Source organism: Carcharodon carcharias, chromosome 3 (assembly GCF_017639515.1).
Source record: "Carcharodon carcharias isolate sCarCar2 chromosome 3, sCarCar2.pri, whole genome shotgun sequence".
NCBI classification, from domain to species: Eukaryota; Metazoa; Chordata; class Chondrichthyes; order Lamniformes; family Lamnidae; genus Carcharodon; species Carcharodon carcharias.
This window is the reverse complement of record NC_054469.1, coordinates 97,889,157-97,909,935: the sequence shown is the minus strand read 5'-3', so window position 1 is coordinate 97,909,935 and position 20,779 is coordinate 97,889,157. Positions and strand designations below refer to the sequence as shown.

General features: G+C 41.1%; 1 protein-coding gene across 1 annotated transcript in view; it reads left to right on the top strand.

The window, feature by feature from the left end:
• Positions 1 to 20,779, top strand: part of LOC121276590 (ATP-binding cassette sub-family A member 13-like) — a 242,695-nt gene that overhangs the window by 148,657 nt on the left and 73,259 nt on the right. The window contains exons 26-29 of the mRNA XM_041185175.1: positions 5,181 to 5,430; positions 10,825 to 10,914; positions 16,470 to 16,545; positions 19,900 to 20,027. Coding sequence (XP_041041109.1) covers positions 5,181 to 5,430; positions 10,825 to 10,914; positions 16,470 to 16,545; positions 19,900 to 20,027 — 544 coding nt within the window. The remainder of the gene's footprint in view (positions 1 to 5,180; positions 5,431 to 10,824; positions 10,915 to 16,469; positions 16,546 to 19,899; positions 20,028 to 20,779) is intronic.

Genomic DNA, 20,779 nt, shown 5'->3' with positions numbered 1-20,779 from the left:
TAAAAAACTCTTGCAATCTTTTATATTACTGGCTAGTTTACCCTCATATTTAATCTTCTCCCTCCTTATTTCTTTTTTAGTTGTCCTCTGTTGGTCTTTGTGTGGGCTTCCCAATCCCCTGGTTTCCCACTGCACTTTGCCGCATTTTATGCTTTCTCTTTAGCTTTTATGCTGTCCCTGACTTCCCTTGTTAGCCATGGTTGCCTCGTCCTCCCTTTGAAACTCCTGCCATTGCTGTTCCACTGTCTTTCCTGTTAGGCTCATCTCCCAGTCAGTTCTGGCTAGCTCCTCCCTCATGCCTCTGTAATTGCCTTTATTCAACTGTAATACCGTTACATCTGATTCCAGCTTTTTCCTCTCAAATTGCCGGATAAATTCTATCATATTATGGTCACTTCCTCTTAAGGGTTCCTTCACCTTAAGCTCCCTTATCAAAACTGCCTCATTACACATCACTAAATCTAGAATTGCCTGTTCCCTAGTGGGCTCCACCACAAGCTGCTCCAAAAAGCCATCTCGTAGACATTCCACAAATTCCTTTCCTTGGGATCCACTACCAACCTGATTTTCCCAGTCTACCTGCAAAATGAAATCCCCCATGATCACTGTAACCTTGCCTTTCTTACACACCTTTTCTATCTCCTGGTGTATCTTGTGCCCCACATCCTGACTACTGTTTGGAGGCCTGTAGATAACTCCCATTATGTTTTTTTTTTTTACTTTTGCAGTTCCTCAACTCTACCCACACAGATTCTACATCATCTGACCCTATGTCATTTCTTGCTATCGATTTAATTTCATTTCTTACTAACAAAGCAACCCACAACATGCCTGACACTGACAGGAGTGGAAGATTCCACCCATGGTCCCTGCTTTGATCACTACTCTGGGTGCGTTGTACAGCCTTACAATCCTACATGTAAAAAAAAATCTGTTAATTTGTCCTAAATTTCTTATGTTTAACCTAACATCCCCTTCCGCTCATTGGCAGTGCACTGGTAATTTCACTCTGGCAGATCTAGATCAGATGAAATGTCCAGGTGGGCTAATAAAGCTGAATGACCTACCCCTATTTTTCTATATTCTAGATGGGCAGAGAATGGCTGACATGAAAAATGGTAAAACCTCACATTGATCCACATTCTTATCAAACCAGGACTAAGGTTCTCTACCATTTCTAGGAGATCCTTATATGGGGAAGAATCTTTATCTGTCATTTACAGGGCAGGTGTCAACCAGGGGTCAAATCCAGGGATGGTGACTACCTACACTGGGATTTCTTTCTTCTTGGGTTGGACTGGAAACTCCTATGTCAATGGAAGTTGGTTTGCCTGGTGAAATGATTTTTTAAAATGCTTTATAGATCAGCATCCTTGCTCAGGAATGAGTGGGCCATAGCTGGATTCCAATGAAGGAGCCTATCAACCACTTGAACCATTGGAAAGTCTCCAATGGAAAGAAATGAATGAGATTGGTTAATATGAAATAAATACAATGCTTAAAAAATTTTGCACTATAGGTAGTTGGGTAGCTCTGTTAGCTCGGGATCACAATAGTACAATAGTGAAAGATTACCTTAGTTTTAAAGATCAAGATGTAGAATCAGAGATAAAAAATAGTAAAGGTAAGAAGTCATTTGTGGGAGTATTTTATAAGCCTTTTAATAGTAACAACACTGTAGAATAATATAGACAGGAAGAAATAATGAGGGTTTGTAAGAAAGGTATAGTATTCACCATGGGTGATTTTAATCTACATATAGATTGGACAAATCAGATTGGTAGATCAGATAGCCTACAAGATTAGTTCATAGAGTGTTTCTGGGGACAGTTTCTTAGAGCAGCATGTTCTAGAGCCAACCAGACAGCATATTATTCCAGACCTGGTGGTATGCAATGAGGCAGGATTAATTAATGACCTATTAGTGAAGAAGCCTCAAGGTAGCTGTGATTATAACATGACTGAATGTCGTATTCAGTATGATAGTGAGAAGTGTGGGTCTAAGACTGGTATTTTAAATTTAAATAGGGAAGACAGAGCTAGCTGTAGTGAACTGGGAAATTAGGTTAAAGAATAGGACAGTAGAGATCCTGTGGCAGACATTTAAGGAGATATTTCATAACACTCAGCAAAGATACATTTGAGTGAGAAAGAAAGATTCTAGGAGAAGGATGCTCTATCTATTACCAACAAAGGAAGTTAGAGAGTATCAAATTGAAAGTAAAGGGGCACAATTCTGCAAAGATTGGTGAGAAATTTGGACATAATTTAAAAACCAACAAAGAATCAAGGGAGAAATTAGAATATGAGAGATGGCTAGCTAGAAATAGAAAAACAGATAGTAAGAGTTTCTACAAACAGTTAAAAAGGAAAAGAGTTTCTAAAGTGAGCATTGGTCCTCTAGAGAGTGAGTCTGAGGAATTAATGGGAAATATGGAAATGGCAGAAGCATTGAACAGATTTTTTAAAAAAAATTCTTTCATGGGCTATGGGTGATACTGGCAAGGCCAGCATTTGTTGCCCATCTCTAATTACCCTTGAACTGAGTGGCTTGCCATGCAATTTCAGAGGGCAGTTAAGAGTCAACTACATTGCTGTGGGTCTGGAGTAACATGTAGGCCAGACCAGGTAAGGATGACAGATTTCCTTCCCTGAAGGATATTAGTGAACCAGATAGGTTTTTATGGCAATCAATGATAGTTTCACGGTCACCATTACTGAGCCTAACTTTATATTCCAGATTTATTAGATGAATATCAGTTCCATCAGCTGCCATGGTGGGAGTTGATCCCTTATCCCCATAATATTACCATGGGCCTTTGGATTACTAGCTCACTGACATTACCATTACCCCACCACCTCCCCCTGTGTCTGCCTTCATTGTAGAAGACACAAATAGCATCCCAGAAATAGTTGTAAATCAAGAGGTGAAAGGGAGAGAGGAATTTAAAACATTTAAAATCACCAGGAAAAGGGCACTGAGAAAAATAATAGAGCTAAAGGCTGACTGGTTCCCAAGACCTAGAGTCTTAAAATAAATAACTGCTGTAATAGTAGACGCATTGGTTGTAATTTTCCAAAACTCCTTAGATTCTGAAAGGTCCATTGGATTGGAAAATAGTGAATGTAACTCTTCTATTCAGGAAATGAGAGAGACAGAAAGCAGGAAACGACAGGCCAGGTAGCCTGACATCTATCATAGGAAAAATGCTAGAATCTATCATTAAGAAGGCTATAGCAGGGCACTTAGAGAATCTTAATTCAAGCAGGCAGAGTCAACATAGTTTTGTGAAAGGGAAACTATAACTAGTTTATTAGAGGTCTTTGAGGATGTACAAGTAACATGGATGAAGGGAACCAGTATACGTGGTGCACTTGGATTTTCAAAAGGCATTTGACAAGGTACCAATCAAAGGTTACTATGCAAAATAAGAGCTCATGGTGTAGGGGGCAACATATTAGCATGGATAGAGGATTGGTTAGCTAACAGGAAGCAGAGAATAGGGATAAATGGGTCAATTTCAGGTTGGCAAGTTGTAACAAGTTGAGTGCCACAGGGATCAGTTCTGAGGCCTCAACTATATATGACCTATATCAATGACTTGGATGAAGGGACCAAAAGTATGGTTGCTACATTTGCTGATGAAACTAAGATAGGAGAGTAAGTTGTGAAGCGGACATAAGGAGTCTGCAAAGGGATATGGATAGATTAAGTGAGTAGGCAAAAGTTTGACAGATGGAGTATAATGTAGGAAAATGTGAACTTGTCCACTTCGGCAGGAAGAACAGAAAATTAGTAAATTATTTAAATGGAGAGGAATTTCAGAACTCTGCAGTGCAGAGGGATATGGTTGTCCTGTATATGAATCATAAAAGCTTATTATGCAGGTATGTGATTAGAAAGGCGAATGGAATGTTGTCTTTATTGAAAGGGGAATGGAATATAAAAGTAGGCAATTTTTGCTATAGTTGTCTGGGCATTGGTGAGAGCACATCTGGAGTACTGTGTGCAGTTTTGGTCTCCCTACTTAAGAAAGGATATAATTGCATGAGAAGCAGTTCAGAAAAGGTTCACTCAACTAATTCCTGGAATGAAGAGGTTGCCTTATGAGGAAAGGTTGGATAGATTGGGCCTGTATCCGTTGGAGTTTAGGAGAATGAAAGGTCATCTTTTTGAGACATATAAGATCCTGAGGGGACTTGACAGGGTCAATGCTGAAAGGGTGTTTCCCCTTGTGAAAGAGACTAGAATTAGAGAACACAGTTTAAGGGGTCTTCCATTTAAGACAGAGATGAGGAGACATTTTTTTCTCTCAGATGATCGTTAGTTAACTCTCTTCCCCAGAGAGCAGTGGAGGCACGGTCACTGAAAATGTTTAAGGCTGAGTTAGATAGATTCTTGATAGACATAGATCTCAAAGGGTATGAGGGTAGATAGGAAAGTAAAGTTGAGTCCACAATCACCGCTAGCCTTATAAAATGGCAGAGCAGGTTCGAGGGGACGAATGGCCTACTCCTGCTCCTAATTCATATGTTCATATGTCCACCACTTCTATGAATAAGTTCAGATGGATGGATGTGAATACTCCTTCCTCCCAATCCTCTGATCTCATTGTTACGTTAGAGTAAAAGGTGGGATGGAAGTCCTACCAGTTCTGCTCAGAGCACAACCAGCAGACATTCTGCCTACTTGTCAAAGCCATAATCATTACATTAGTGCCTCAATTATCCACAATTCTGTTTCTTTCCCCATATCCCCCAATCTTTGCTGCAGTCAGTCTATTCAGGTACCACAAAATGACTCCAGATGATTTCTTCTGCTATTTTGACTAAACTGGTCTCCTAACCACACCCTAACCAATAACTGTAAACTCTCCAATCTACCTAGTGAAACAGTCAGCTGAGAGGAAGGACACCAAGGGAGCAATGAACATGTGGCAGGAAATTCTATGTAACTTTTCTTCAAGAGATTAAGAAATTTGAGGAGACCATTTATAAGAGAAACTTGTACAAGAAAAGTTTTTGATGAACCATACAGCTTTCCTTAATTCCAAACTTAATTTTTTTTAACCTATTTTTGTTTATCAGCATAATGGCTTCAATGCTTTGAAATGACTGAAGAAAAACAAGTGCGTGTATCAAACTTGTTTGTGTTGAATACAATGTTTTTCTTACACTAGATGCAGCCCTTGCTGGAGCGCAGCGAGTAACTGGATGGCGACTGATTTTTAAACAGATGGCAGCTCTGATAATTAAACGCTTCCACCATACAAGGAGGGATTGGAAAGGGGCCATTGCCAGCATGCTGCTTCCTGTTTTGTTTGTCATTCTAGCAATGGTTCTTTTCAGTGTAAAACCTTTAACTGCTGAATATCCCTCACTCAAGCTGTCTCCAGATATATATCAAGATTCGGATGTCTCATTCTTCAGGTAAGATATCTTGATTATGCACTTCAAAGTTGATCACAGCCCCAGACATGAGGAAGTGCTCCTTGTACTCGGTGCATGTAGCTTTAGGTCTGAGGAATAGCTGAATATGCAGATAAGATGACTCATTGTGCTCTTGATAAACTGTAGATCCACCTATGTTATCCTAATTTCAGTTTCCTCTGCTGTGTATATGAATCAGGAGAGGCTGGTTTCAGAACTATTGCTATTAGAAAATAATTCCTCTGATTAATATTTAGTACTAAAGTTGTAACTAAGATATTTTTGTTGTAATTTGTTATATCTAAATTCATTTAACTGTACCTAGATTAACAATGGCATTGAAACCTGGTGTTTTATGTGCATCGATCTTTGAAGGTAGCAGGACAGATTGAGTAATTAGCAAAGCATATAGGATCTTAAGCTTAATGAATAGAATTATGGCAGCAAAGTTATGCTGAAACTTTATAATGCTCTGGTTAGAGCACAACTGGCTTTTTGCATTGGAGGATGACCTTGGTGGCTGTCTTCTTGCAGTTGTCACTGGCTGAGGAGCCGGTGTCCACACGAGGGACTGACTTTTATGCTGGGGGTAGAGTCCCTCCACACCCCTCCTGTGAAAGTTGGAGCCAACATGCCTCTGCTTGGCTGGCTTGCCTTGCAGCCATTTTATGACTGTCGAGGCTTCAGTTGAGCTGAGCTGGGAATTCCACCCCCATCAGAGAGGAAGTCCAGGCTCTGAGAGCTGCCGGCAGCTCTCTTGTTGAAACCGCACCACTGGGAGTGGTAGTCACAGTTGGGTCGATAGCACATCCCCGAGGAAGAGACACTGTAGATCTAGACGTCAAGTCCAGGGTTTTGTTGAGGCCAGGATTGTCACGTTATAAGAATTAATTTGGGGCATGGGGCTCTAATGCACACAGGAGGCCTGAAAATCAGGCACACTCCCTTGCCCAGCCACCAGAGAATTCATTGGGTGGGTGGGTACTTGGTGCCAGCCTCCCAGCAGTGGTGAGAAGAAGCCCTTAAATGGCCATTAACTGGCCACTTATGAGCCTCAATTGGCCCATGGGCGAATGGGCCATCCAACACCTTTCTTGCCACTGGTAAAATGGCAGCAGGGTAGGCAGGAGCAGGTAGGTGCGTGGCGCTATGCCCAATTTTACAGTCCCCCTTTACCTGCAATCCTGCCCCCAGGAGCTGTAAAATCCTAGGCAAGGAGTGACCTGAGAGGAGCACTTAGAAACAGTAGTCACACTGCTGCCTTGTAAGGCACATGTACCACTCTAAAGTGCTGAGAAGGACAGGAACTGGGGGAGACTGCAGGTGCCTCGTCCCCTTCTTACCTTGCCACTGTTGGATGGAACTCATGGTCAAGGCAATGGCATGCAGGTCTGCACTCATCTCCACACCTACTAATTGCTCTGCTGGATCTGGCTCTCCTTGAAAGTCCCCAACATCTGAATAGAGTAGGCCATGCATGCAGATGAGAGGGAACTGAAGGGAAATCACCCACTCCATGGTACAGGATGCATACCCTCTGAAATCTCTGACAATCGTCATTTACCTCATGCTGAACTTTCAGCACCTGCCGCTTTATTGATGACTTTGGAGGCAAGTCATCATCTTGGGGCTCCGAACACTCCTCAAAATTTCAGAGGCCTCAGCTGTCACAGCCTCTAACAGTTGATCAGGCATGTGTGGTGCGCTCACCAAGTCATGAACACAAAACTATGCTCGAATGCATACCCATTGAGTTGAATGTGTCTATGCTGGTGGAGGGCGCTGGGGAATAATGTGACACTGCACCCATTGAGATCCCCTCTTCCTCAAACGTGGATGAGTAACTCTTAGAGATGGTAGCTCTCTTGTTTGTGTGATTGACCTGCGTGAGAGAACAGAAAGAAAAAAGGGTTTTCCCTTGCACGTGTCCCTTGACGGAGCTGCATCCATTACTTTCAAAGGGGATGCTGCAGCCTTGCCTGACTGCTATCAATATGGTGGGCTCTGCCTCCCCAGCAGCCACACCCTCACACTTACCAGTTGATGACTCCAAAGGGAACCGAGGTGTGGTACTCGCCTATGTTGGGCAGAGAAGGTCACTGACCTGCTTGTGGCACTGTACCTATATTCTCCAGATGACCTCACAGCTGCTGACCTCCTCTGTGACCTCTGTTTTGGCTTACTTGGTTAGGCAGTGGTTGTGGGGGGGGGGGGGGGGGGGGGGGTGGTGGGGGGGAGGAGGGTGGGGGTGGTCTCTTCATTCTGCCCCTGGAGAAGAATTCCTCCTGTCTTGGTGGAGAACATGCAGGGAATCATCACTGAACTGTGGAGCCACCTAGGATCTTCCTTGTGTCATCCAACAAGTGCCTCTTTCCTCAGGCCTTCACTGTGCCTGCTTCACTGACCTCTTCACCCTCTCCCAATGGCAGGTCTTGAAGAGTAAGCAGCTGTGCAGCAGTTCAAAAGCTGGTAGCCAAGAAGGCTTGAAGTAGTATTCTGGTGCTGGTGTCCCTTTTAAAGGTGGCGCCAACACATCTGACCATGTCGGCTGCCCCTCTGGCCCTGCCACTGGTGACTGGACGACCAACCTGGCCTGCTGGACATTAATTAGCTGGCCGATACAAGATTGGTCCATGAATGGCAATCCGAGCAGGGGTACCAGTGCCATCCACCTCTGGCTCTGTCTTCCCCTCCTTGCCAATTCACAGAAAATTCCAGCCTGACTCTATGAAACAGTTCAACAAGGTAGCACAATGAAGAATATTAAAGTACTAGATAATTATTATGCCTCTTTTCCCAGCCTTAGCTAAAACTCACAAGTATTTAAAATTGATGTTTAAGTTTAATAAAGGTTGAAATAAATATTGCTTTCACACGCAGGCACACCTTTCAAAGTGGGAATGAACCTGTGTTAACAGCAGTATTCCTATCTCTGTGTTAGAAAATGAAGGGTTTGAACCCTGCTCCAGGCAGTGCTGGTGAACGGAGACCTCTGACTTTGAATACCAGTTGGTGTGAGTGGCTCACCCCCTATCATGTGGGTTGTGGAAGGCCATAAACCCCTCCCACTTCAAAGGACTAAGCACCCTCGCAGCTGGTATAAAGATGGCGACAGTCCTGGAAGGAGTGTTCACATTGGTGTCTGTCATACTGTTAATTAGCCTACAAATCCTTCTACTGCTCCATTCTACTCTCCAAGGAAAGTGTGTGATGATGCAAAAACACAAGGGCAAAGCTACATTGCCAGCAAGGGATAATAATTGAAATGATCTAGAGTGTAATTTCACTGCCAAGCTCCACTGGCCTGGTCTGATTTGTGCCAGCAATGCACATAAAAAAGTTAATTGTGCTGCAGTGGAATTTCAGTCCTGTACTGATCAGTATCAAGCTAGATTTATGACCACATTATTGTTTCTACATGAAAATAATCATTTAAATGCATCTAATACTACATGGCCTCGATCATGAGGTTTTGAGACACTGTATTATGTTGTTTACTGTGCTTCTTCATATAGAGTTGGTAAAATCACTTATATTGTCCTGATAGCGATTAGTCTCTGAAGTATTGTGTTAGGTATTAACCAGAATACTTGTCTGTTATTGCTTACTGATGATTAGGATTATTACTTCTAAGGGACAGCAGTTTCTGCAGACAGTTTGCTAATTGAGGCAATTTTTCTTTAAATAATTGACATCATATTGCTTCATTATTACTGTCTTTGGGAAATGGTGTCTCAATTCTGATAGTTATACATATACAAACACAGGAAATCAGCAGATCCGCAGAGAGACAGACATGCAACAGCTAGGTAGCCAATAATATGTATACAAAGACACGCACACATACACATTATAGAAGTAGTACAGATGGACACATTTAACCAAAAAATAAGGCATAGATGGGCATAAGGCTAGAAAATACCATCATTCTTAATGTTCTCAGTGACACTGGATGACACAGGTTCTGTTGCTGTTGGTTCTATGATGGTGAGAACCATCTTGTCCATAAGGCTCAGGAGGTGCAGGTGCCCTTTCCCTTCCCAGCTCTGGTCTATTCCCTTCTGTTATGTATCATTTTGTCATTCAAGAGGGCAGAATGTCAATGATTGTGTAGCACTGTGTTTGGGTGATGTTCCACAGTTGAATAGCTGAAAGTATGTGGAGGGAGAGAGGTTGGGGTGTGACTGGTATCATTGGTGGGTGTTTGAGGGTGAGGTGGAGTAACTGGATGTTAGGCATGAGTCCTGAGTGCCAGGCAGAAATGCTGGGCAAGTGATGGGTGTGTGGTACATTGACCACGATAAGAGGTTAGTGGTATGATGGGCAGAAGATGCCAAGATGCTTTTGTTAATCCTGACCACCCAAGCGAGGTCATTTGATTTCTTGTGGCACTGGACCCTGGGGCTTTGATGCCAGGCATTGATGTACCTGGCACTCCCTCACCATTCCGATGTGGTCCTTGAGGACTTCCTGCCCTGCGTCCCCATGCAGCCATGGCATCTATCTTCCTGCCGAGCTCCACCATTAACACCTCCAGTGCCCCATCATTCATCCTGAAACCTTTTCTCTGCCTTGGTGTTCAATTTTCCATCATTTAAATTTCACCATTCTTATGTGCAGCTTCTCTTTAAGAGGGGCAGCCTGTCTTTAAGAAGATTAGTCTGACTACACCACGAGGCATCAGCACATTAATTTGCCTGTTGCTGAGCACAGGGGCAGCCAGGAGTTCAAAGAATCAGCAGCACAATACCCGCTCGGTCACTCATTGCAATCATGCGGATGAGGTGGGTGCACCAAATGTAGGTGCTGTCCACCTCATTTGGAACTGGCATGGGCAGGTCATGAATCACAATCCCCATCTCCAATAACCAGGACACAGGTTTCTAGGCCAATGTGCCTCGGTCAAGTTTCTCAGTCTGTTTGAAGAGACATGTTGTTTCTTGCCCTGTTTACACAAGTACCAGATTCCCTGCAGAGCACACTGTAGAGTTTCAGACTCCTGATGATGTTAAGTTGACACGCAAAAGCTCATGTGAGCAGCTCTGAGCATTATGATGGTGAGCACCATTCTTTCACTGCTGACTAAAAAATCCAGGCCTTTAATTAAAGACGTAATTCAATTCTAATTATTTGGTTAGATTTGTTCAGTATTGTAGCTGTTGTTTTTAATTTGTTAAATTTTACATGTATTGGGTGTAAGTGACAGCGATTATGATAATAACAGTAATTTAAGATTTTAGTTTCCCAATTTAACAATGAAATGCATCCTCATTGGAGTTAAAATCAGTATGGCAGAAATCAGGATGTTTCTGGAATTGTCTGAATAGGCTGCAGTTTGTAATGCTACAATCATTCTCTTCTTGTGACTAACCCTGATTTTCTTACTCTGTACAGTTCTGGTGAGAATGATTTTCTAAATCTGACCTCCGTGTTGCTGAAGTCCATGAAAATACATGAACCTTGTGTTGGCCAAGCCTCCAATCAGTAAGTAAACACTGTAGCCTTCATCCTTCTCATTTATACAATGCTTATTAAGGATTATTAAATCTTTTATTTATTTACGGGATGTGGACGTCGCTGGCTAGGCCAGAATTTATTGCCCATCTCTAATTACCCTTGAGAAGGTAGTGGTTAGCTACCTTCTTGAACCACTGCAGTCCCTGTAGTGTAAATACACCCACAGTGCTGTCAGGGAGGGAGTTCCAGAATTTTGAGTCAAAAACAGTGAAGGAATGGCGATATAGTTCCAAGTCAGGATGGTGAGTGGCTTGGATGGGAACTTCCAGTTGGTGATATTCCCATGTGTCAACTGCCTTTGTCCTTCTAGATGGTAGCAGTTGTGGGTTTGGAAGGTGCTGCCGAAGGAGATTTGGTGAGTTTCTGCAGTGCATCTTGTAGAAGATAGACACTACTGCCACTGTTTGTCGGTGATGGAAGAAAGTGAATGTTTGTGGAAGGGGTGCCATTCAAGCAGTTTGCTTTGCCCTGGATCATATCAAGGGCAGTCACTCTAACCTCACCTCTGAAATTAAGCCATTTTGTCCATTTTTGAACCAAGGCTGTAATGAGGCCAGAAGCTGAGTGACCCTGGCGGAACCCAAACTGAGTGTCAGTGAGCAGGTTATTGCTGAGTAAGTGCCGCTTGATAGTACTGTTGATGGCCCCTTCCATCACTTTACTGATGATGGAGGTTAGACTGATGGGATGGTAATTGGCTGGGTTGGATTTGGCCTGCATTTTATGTACAGTTCATACCTGGGCAATCTCCCACATAGCCAGGTAGATGTACTGGAACAGCTTGTCTAGGGGCGGAGCAAGTTATGGAGCATAAATCTTCAGTACTATTGCTGGAATATTGTCAGGGCCCATAGTCTTTGCAGTGTCCAGTTCCTTCAGCCATTGCTTGATATCATATGGAGTGAATCGAATTGGCTGAAGACTGGCATCTGTTATGCTGGGACCCTCTGGAGGAGGCTGAGATGGATCATCCAGTGATCTAGTTTGTGAGACAGCTCTCCCAATTTTGGCACAAGAACCAGATGTTAGTATGGAGGATTTTGCAGGGTCGGCAGGGCTGGTTTTGCTGTTGTTGTTTCTGATAACTAGGTCGATACTGGGTGGTCCGTCTGGGTTCATTCCTTTTTATGGACTTTTTAGTGGCTTGATTAGTGTTGGTGAATGGAACAGCTTTCATTTGTCCACACACAGAAGGTATAATTTAACCCACCCAAAATGGATGAATTTGGATGGGGCGGATATTAAATTTTAAAATCTCAAACCTGAACTTAACCCATCTTGAATCCGCCCACTTCTGGTTTTAATAGGAGTGGGGGAGCAGGTGACCAACCCCTTATCAGGCAGTGGGTCACTCATTTAAATATTTAATGAGACTGCGTGCCTCAGATTTTATCCCTTTTGCATCTCAATGCTGGCTGGCTAGATTTCCTGGAAGTCGGAAACCTGTCAACCAAAGGGAGGTTAGGATTGTTGCATTGAGTGGGTAGTTCTTACCCAATATTGTTTATGTATCAGGAGGAGAAGGAGTGCTTACCTCAGATTCACAAGCTAACTTGTTTCCTTCCTCATGATCAGATCCAAAGCAGTGATCAACCAACACCCCAGGGATCAGCCTCTCCCCTGCCCCTTCCCCAACAATCACTAACCTGCCGAGCTCTGCTACCTTCCTGCTCCTATACTGTGACTACTTCAAGAACATTCTCTGCTCGATAGGAGCTAAACCTGTTACTCCATAAGGAAGACACTGATTTATCAAATGCGAATCATTCAGCCATGTTATAGCTAGGCAATGCAACCCCCAATGCTTCCTACTCAGACAATGTAGGGAAGAAAAATTCTGGGATATTCCTCTCTGACCCGAGTCAAATCAAAGTGATTTCCAGGCACTAACAGTGAACATGAGCTATATTGCCCAACATTCATGTTTTGTACAATCTTTTGAATGTAGCAACATTACCCTCCTCCAGGAACTAACCTTACTCCCTTTGAATCTTTGCAGTGAATCTGCACCCACTGCACAAGCTGGCTAATTATTCTAAAGGGAAGTCTAGAAGAAGTAGTAAAATGTTAAAGAAAGAAAAGAAAGTTTGAGGGATTTCAGATAATTTGGTAGCATTGCATTGTAAAGAGATTGGTGAGATATTTTCGCTAATGCAAGCCTTATGCAAGATATCTGTCTATTAGAAAAAGTCAGTGAATGACCCTTCTTAGATTTCCTCCATTCCTTCCATAAATCACATGATGCCATTCATTAATTCAGCTGGAACCAGTTTTGAGCTATTTGAAGCTTGGCCTGTATGTCAAGAAATTTGATAACTGCTGGTATCTTTTCTCACACTCTTGCCTTGAAATTAAATTATTTAAATATTAGCGTGTGGCACATGGAATTCCTTTGTCCGCTATATTAAATGAAGTATTAACCCATTCTTAATATTATTTTCTAATTTCAAGGAATTTTGCTGCAATAGTTACATATTTAACTGTTTTATTCCATTCTGTTTTATTGTTAAATAAACATTTGAATCTTTGTGTACATTGGTAGCCACGTTCCACTCAATCCACCCTGTATTTGCATCATGTTATGTGAGCAGAATAGGGTAAACTGTCTCCCTCAAAACACTGTTAAATTGTCAATGCCTAACAGGATTTAACCAGCCAAGTGGAAGAAGACAATTCATTTCATAGAATCATAGAAAGTTGAAGCACAGAAGGCCATTTGGTTTGTCATGCCTGTGCTAGCTCTTTGAAGTACCACCCATGTTGGTCCCACTTCTCTACTTTTTACTTGTGGTCCCATAAGTTCTTCACCTTCAAATAACCATTCAATTCCCTTTTAAAATTATTTATAAGATCAACTTCCAGCATCTTTTCAGGTAAAGCATTCCAGATCCCTACAACTCTGAGTGAAAAAAATTCCCCTCATCTCCTCTCTGGGTCATTTGACAATGATTATGACCTGTAATTATTGACCCACTCACTACAGGGATTAATTTTTCACTTTATTCTCATCATCTTGAGTATTGTAAACCTGTTGTAGATTTGGAACTAGTGTCATCACTGCATTGCTCTGAGTTAAATAATACATTAAAGATATCCAGCAAACTGGATACATAACACTCCTCTGAAGCCCCTTGTCGTGGGTTTCATCATGGTAAATGTCTCTGATGCCTTAACATTTTCCCTAAAGTGTGATGCCCAGAAATGTTCACAGTACACCAGCTGAGACATAGCCAGTGCTTTATAAAGTTTTAGCATGATCACTTTGCTTTTATATTCTATTCCTCTGTTTAAGCACCCATGGGCTTTTTTAACCATCTCATCATCTTGCTCTGCCACCTTTAGGGATTTGTATATATGGACTCCGAGGTCTCTTTGCTCATCCATACTTTTGAAAATCATGCCATTTTTATATAATATCTTCCAAATTAGTCTTCTAAAAGTGCATTCCTTTGCCCTTTTCCACATTGTCACAGGTGTCATCAGATTGCCCTTCTCAAGGGCAACGAGGGATGGGCAATAAATGCTGGCCCAGTCAGCGAAGCCCACATTCCGTGAATGAATAAAAAAAATTGAACTCCATCTGTCATGTTTTTGATCGTTTCACCACCCTATGTCATCCTGGGGTTTATAATGATCCTCTAAGATTTTGTAAAGGATTCAGATCTGATAACAATCGGTTGTATTTAATCACATAGGAGAGATCAACACATTATAGCATTTAGACAGTATTTTACAGTTCCATACAGATCATACGTTACCGATTAGTTACTGGACAGCAGGGTAGTGTGTGTCATTTCCTGATCTTTCCTTTTTTCTCTTCCTCATTAGTTCATTAGCTAGATAGGTGTTAGGCTCCAACAAGCATTTTCATCTACCCGCACAAGCCAGAGTGCTCTTTCCACTGTTTTTTTTAAATTCAGTGCTATTCATTAAAATCCCCTCAATATCCCTTCTTGGCCGTATGATCCAATGGATCCAAGCATTCTCTCACATAGTGTATTTTACCTTGCTAAGGCCCTCTGCATGTACTATTTTCCAACTTTCCTTCTTTCCGCTTAACATCTTGCAGAGACATCCTGTTCTCCAGCTCTCTCTACACTTCTGACCTCGGCTTGTCCAGTCCAATGGTCACCCGGTCACTGGCTGTGATAGTTGTGGCCATAGCTTGAAAGTTTTAGTTAACCATCAAGCATAAGCACTTCTCTTAAAAGAAAACACCATCTTGCCTGAACAGCGTTTTTTAAAAATAGTTTCTTGTCCAGGCATGCAGTTTACATTTTAGAATTACTCAAAGTACTCTTGCTAAAATTACTCAGATTATTGCATCTTTTAAAATTTATTCAGATTACGGCATTATCAAAGAGAATTCTGTAAAAATTCACTAGTAAATGAATAAAAGGATCATTTGTAAGTAAATCAGTTCTTGATAATCTTATATCACTGTCACTATCTACTACTTTACCAAGTTTCTTATCATTTGCAAACTTTATACCTGAATCTAGGTTGTTTATAAAAAATTGCAGTTATTGACCCTTTGGGAAAAACCACTGAAAAACAGCCATCCACCACCACCCTCTGTTTCCTGTCACTGAGCCAATTTTGTATCCATAACGCCACTTTCTTGTTGATTCCGCGGGTTTTTCTCTTCTTAATAAGCCTCACATGTAGCACTTTTTTGGATACCTTCTGTAAGTCAATGTATACAACAACTGCACTACCTTGATCAATCTTCTTTCCAATTTAAATTTAAGATTCAAGAAAAATATCTGCAATATAGATGACAAAAACACAAAAAGTTAGAATTATTCTTTCCTTGTGCACATTAGAAAGATATTAATGATGCAAGTTGTTTCTTAAGATAAGAGCCATTTCAGGTAACTCTAGGATGATGAAATATAAGTCTCTGTTTGTCAGGCTGCCAAAAAAAATCCTTTATTTTTTGACTGGCGCAGTTCAAATTCATGCAAAACAGTTAATTCAATGAAGGTGTATTACTACTCGGAAAAGAAGCCCAGCATGTAGATTAGCCAAAGTTGTGTCTGGGTTGTCATTATTTCATATGATTATAGCAGGACCACAAGGTTACTAATGCTTCAATCAGACATCCAAGGTTGTGCCATGAACACAAGGATATCAGCAAATCTTTTCAAACTGCTTGTCCTGCCTTTGCAGCTCCCAGTTTAATACTTCATCTGAAAGACAGCACCTCCAGTTGTGCAGCACAGTGCTGTACTGAAGTGCCAGTTTAGATTATATGCTCAAATTTCCAGAATGAAGCTTAAATCCACAACTTTCTGAGTTTGGGATGAGAATGTCACCATTGGACTAAGGCTGAAACAAGAAACCTGGATGGTCAACATTTTTAGAAACCTGTGCTTGTTACAGTAATCTTGGACCTGTTAATGATATACAATAAATAAATATGCAGACAAGTCACAATGCTCACTTATATGCTGTATATTTATTATACTTGCTGAAAAAATATCTAAGCAATAAACTGATACATTTTTTCTTATGAACAGTACTCCATGCTGGTGGAACAGTGCTTCAGAACCACAGAATTTTGTGGGCCAATGTAATTGTGATAATGGCTATCAGGTAGGAAAAATGACCTAATTCTCAATACTTACTTGACACACAACAGAGAATATTAACTAATATGACAACCTTAATTCGTGCCAGTTAGTAAGATCTCTCTTACTCAGGTCTCCCAGTGTTCCCATGAGCTATAACACTTGTTGCAGTGTTAAACTGTGGATATGTTTTTTTTAATATTTCAGACTTGAAATTACATCAGTTCTGAAATGAGAGCCCATAATGAAAGTCAATGGAAGAAAAAAAGCCAAAACAAATTCAAAAAACTAAATAACGGAATGAAAAAGGAATGAAGGAGATTAGTGACAGGCTTACACACCTGCAAACATAATTCACTAACAAAAACTTGTATTTATATAGTGCCTTTAATGTAATTAAACATCCCAAGGTGCTTCACAAGAGCACTTAAAAAGCATGGATTGACGTCCATTCAGATAAGTTATAATGGCTCAGATTTTGGAGTAATGAGAGTGAAATTGCCAGCGTTCCCCATCTTAACTCCTTTCAAAATGACAGCAACTTCTGAAGCCCATGTTCAGAATAATTTGGAAATCCAGAAGTTCCTGTCAATAATCCTACGCTTTTTCCAGAGGGTGTGCTATTGAGGTGATGGGAACTGTCACTTATAATTGTGCTAAAATGTAATTAATTTCAGTAGTTACAGAGTCAATTTAAATTTTAGCTTTCTGATACTTGCTGCTTCAATATAGTTTTTAAAAAGGAAATATTATTGCTTTATTCCAGTTTTCTTAGTGACATAATTACTCCATACTTGTAGCCAAGTTTGCATCATCCGTAGAAAATGACATATAGGTAAAACAGCATTCCCTGAGCTAAGACATGTACCTGCAGAGAGGAATGTTATTGGCAATCTTGTAATCCTGTAAGAGCTCATTTTCAGCAAGAATGAGTCAGAGTTGGAACACTAGCGGTTAATTCTAGTCAGCTATTTTTTGGTCCTCTAAATTTGCAGTGCTTGTTTTCCCATTAGAATTTCATGGGGGTATTTCCAGTAAGTTCTTATTTAACTATGTCCCTGAATATCTTGCTTAGGCTTGGTCTAGTTGTTTTGAATGAAAAAAATCAAGTTGGTGCAACTGTATTTGTACTGATAAATAGTGTCATCTGATGCATAAATTAGACTGATCAGAATCAACTTAAAGCAAAAGCTCAAATTAAGATAAGTATAAAACAGCATTCATAAATTGTTTGATAAAGTTATTTATGAACAGTCTAGAGAGCTCCACCAGGAGCCAATAATATTTAAATTAAGGTAATTGTTCTCTGCCAGTGTTAATTATTATTGTTTGGATCTGGGGCTTTACCTGGGGCCCCCTGCTGAGGCCCCAGGAAAAGCCCCATTGAGCCCCAGCTCCATTGAAACCTTTTAAATAGCCTTTGAACTCATTAAGACATGGCTGCTTCACGTGACATGTAGAAGATTACCCCATGGTCCTCCCCAACCATAAACATGGTGTGAAATCCAGTTACAATTTGATTCCAACTCTTCTTCCCGCCTCTGATCCAGAATTTTACAGGTTTTCCTTCTTACATAAGAACATAAAGATGGGAGCAAGAGTCGACCATTTGGCCTTTTGAGCTTGCTCCTTCATTCAACAAAATTATGGATGATCTTTTACCCTTAACTCCGCCTTCCTGCTCTATCCCCAAACCCCTTAATTCCCTTAGTATTCAAAAATCCAATGATTTCTGACTTGAATAGAGACTGAGCATCAACAGCTCTCTGAGAGAGAGAATTCCAAAGATTCACAACCCTTTGAGTGAAGAAATTTCTCCTCATCTCAATCTTAAATGACCAACTCTTTGCCTGAGATTGTGACCCCGTATTCTAGATTTCCCAGCCAGAGAAACATTTTCTCAACATTTACTTTGTCAAGCCACTCAAGAATGTTCTATGTTTCAATTAGATCACCCATCATTTTTCTAAACACCAGGGAATACAGGCAAAGCATACTCATTTCCTCCTCATAGGACAATCCCCTTATCCCAGGAACCAGTCTACTGAACCTTAATTGCAATCCCTCTAGGACAAGAATGTCCTCCTTAGGTAAGGAAAGCAGCACTACACACTACAGCTCCAGGTGTTTCTTTTTTCAAATTTATCCTTTGATGGGTTGTGGGTGTCATTGGCAAGGCCAGCATTTGTTGCCCATCCTAATTGCCCTTGAACTGAGTGCCATGCTGGACCAGAGTGAACCACATTGCTGTGGGTCTGGAGTCATATGTAGGCCAGACCAAGTAAGGACAGCAAATTTCCTTCCTTAAAGGACATTAGTAAACCAGATGTGTGACAATTGACAGTTTCATGGTCACTATTACTGAGACTAGCTTTCAATTCCAAATTTTATTTATTGAATTTAAATTCCACCAACTACCATGGTGGGATTTGAACCCATGCCCCCAGAGCATTAGCCTCAGCCTCTGGATTACTAGCCCAGTGACATTATCACTACCCCACCATCTCCTCTATATTAGTGTTATCTCACCAATTCCTTTGTAACTAAAGCTAACATACCATTTGCCTTCCTAATTGTTTGCTGTTCATTCATGTTAACTTTCTGTGATTCATGTACAAGGATACCCCAGTCCTTCTGGATGCAAACACTTTCAATTCCTCACCATTTCAAAAATATTCAGCTTTTTAAAAATTTTTCCTACCAAAGTTTCCACATTGTATTGCAACTGCCATGTTCTTACCCACTCACCAGCCTGTTTCTATCCCTCTGCAGCCTTTTTACATCATCTTCATCACTTACTTTCCCACATAACTTTGTATCATTAGCAAATTTGGATACATTACACTCAGTCCCCTCATCTAACTTACTAATATAAATTGTAAATAGGTGAGGCCCAAATATGACCCTTGCAATGCCCTGCTAGTTGGCCCCTGCCAACCTAAAAATGTCCTGTTTATTCCTACTCCTTGTTTTCTGTCCATTAATCGTTTCCAATCCATACTCATGTATAATTCCCAAACCCATGAGTCCCAATTTTCTGTAATAATCTCTTGTATGGAATCCCAGAAAATGCATTTTGAAAATTCCAATTGGCATATTTGCAATTTTGAGGCCTCAGTGTTGAAATCAGGACTCATTGCACTCATCATCTGCACCATTTATTGGTTCACAGAACCTCAACTTGCAAAATTTATTATCTTCCTCAGTTTTCACAATCCTACAATCTTTAAGATATTGAAACCTGAATTTGTTTTCAACTAATCATTACTTACTGATTTACTCTGCTGAATGTTTCCTCAACTTTTGCGGTGTCTTGTTCTATGGTCTTTATCAGCCTCAGTAAAAGAGGTCTAACTGTCTGATTATATTTGCCTTACAGCAATGTCCTGCACCAAGTGCTACAGTGTCCTACTACAGAAATAGTGAGGGAGACACCCTGTACAACCTCACCGGTTACAATCTGGAAGACTATTTAATATCAACAGAAAACATATTTGGACAAAAAAGGTAAAGCACATTTGGTCCAATCAGCCTTATGAACAATAAATTTAAAATATTAATTCCATGCTTTCAAATATAAGGCCATCTGTTCAGTGTGCTTTTATTGGTACAGTTGCCAGATGGCCTCATTATGAATGCTTACCTGAGCTCCAAGAATGGCTAATGTTTATATGGCTGCAGAGGGCCAGAAAACTTTGACATCTCTATTATCTTGTAATAAGCTGCTGTTTCTCGAAAGAATTTTTTTTGTTGTCTGTGTATTTATTTGTGGGCTGGGTTATGAAGTGGTGAAAAGCTTCTGAGATAGATAGTTACTGTGAATGGCTGCAATTGATTAACACTTTAAAGAGATGGTAAGCTGAGCCTTTTCTCAAAGGATCTTTTCAAAGCCTCTGTTTATTGTGTCAATTTCAGATTTCCTAGACTTGCCAGTTGTTCATAGATTATATACATAGTGGATACTGGGGGAGTGGAAGTGGAAGATGCATAGGGCATGGGAAATATGAGGAGTCCTGGAGGGGCATGGGAGAAATGAGGAAACATGGAGGGGCAATGGGGTATATGAGGAAGCACAGAGGGAGCATTGGGGGCATGTGGGGTTGGTGTGGGGAGGGGTTCGGTGAGGCCTGAGTGTTTGATGACCTGACATTCATCATTACAACTAGGCTTATATCCCAGTGTCATCTGGCCTTGTCATCTGTCCCTATCCATTGCAGCTATGGGCTTGCCTGAAGAGGCGGCGGGCCCACTTCCATCCT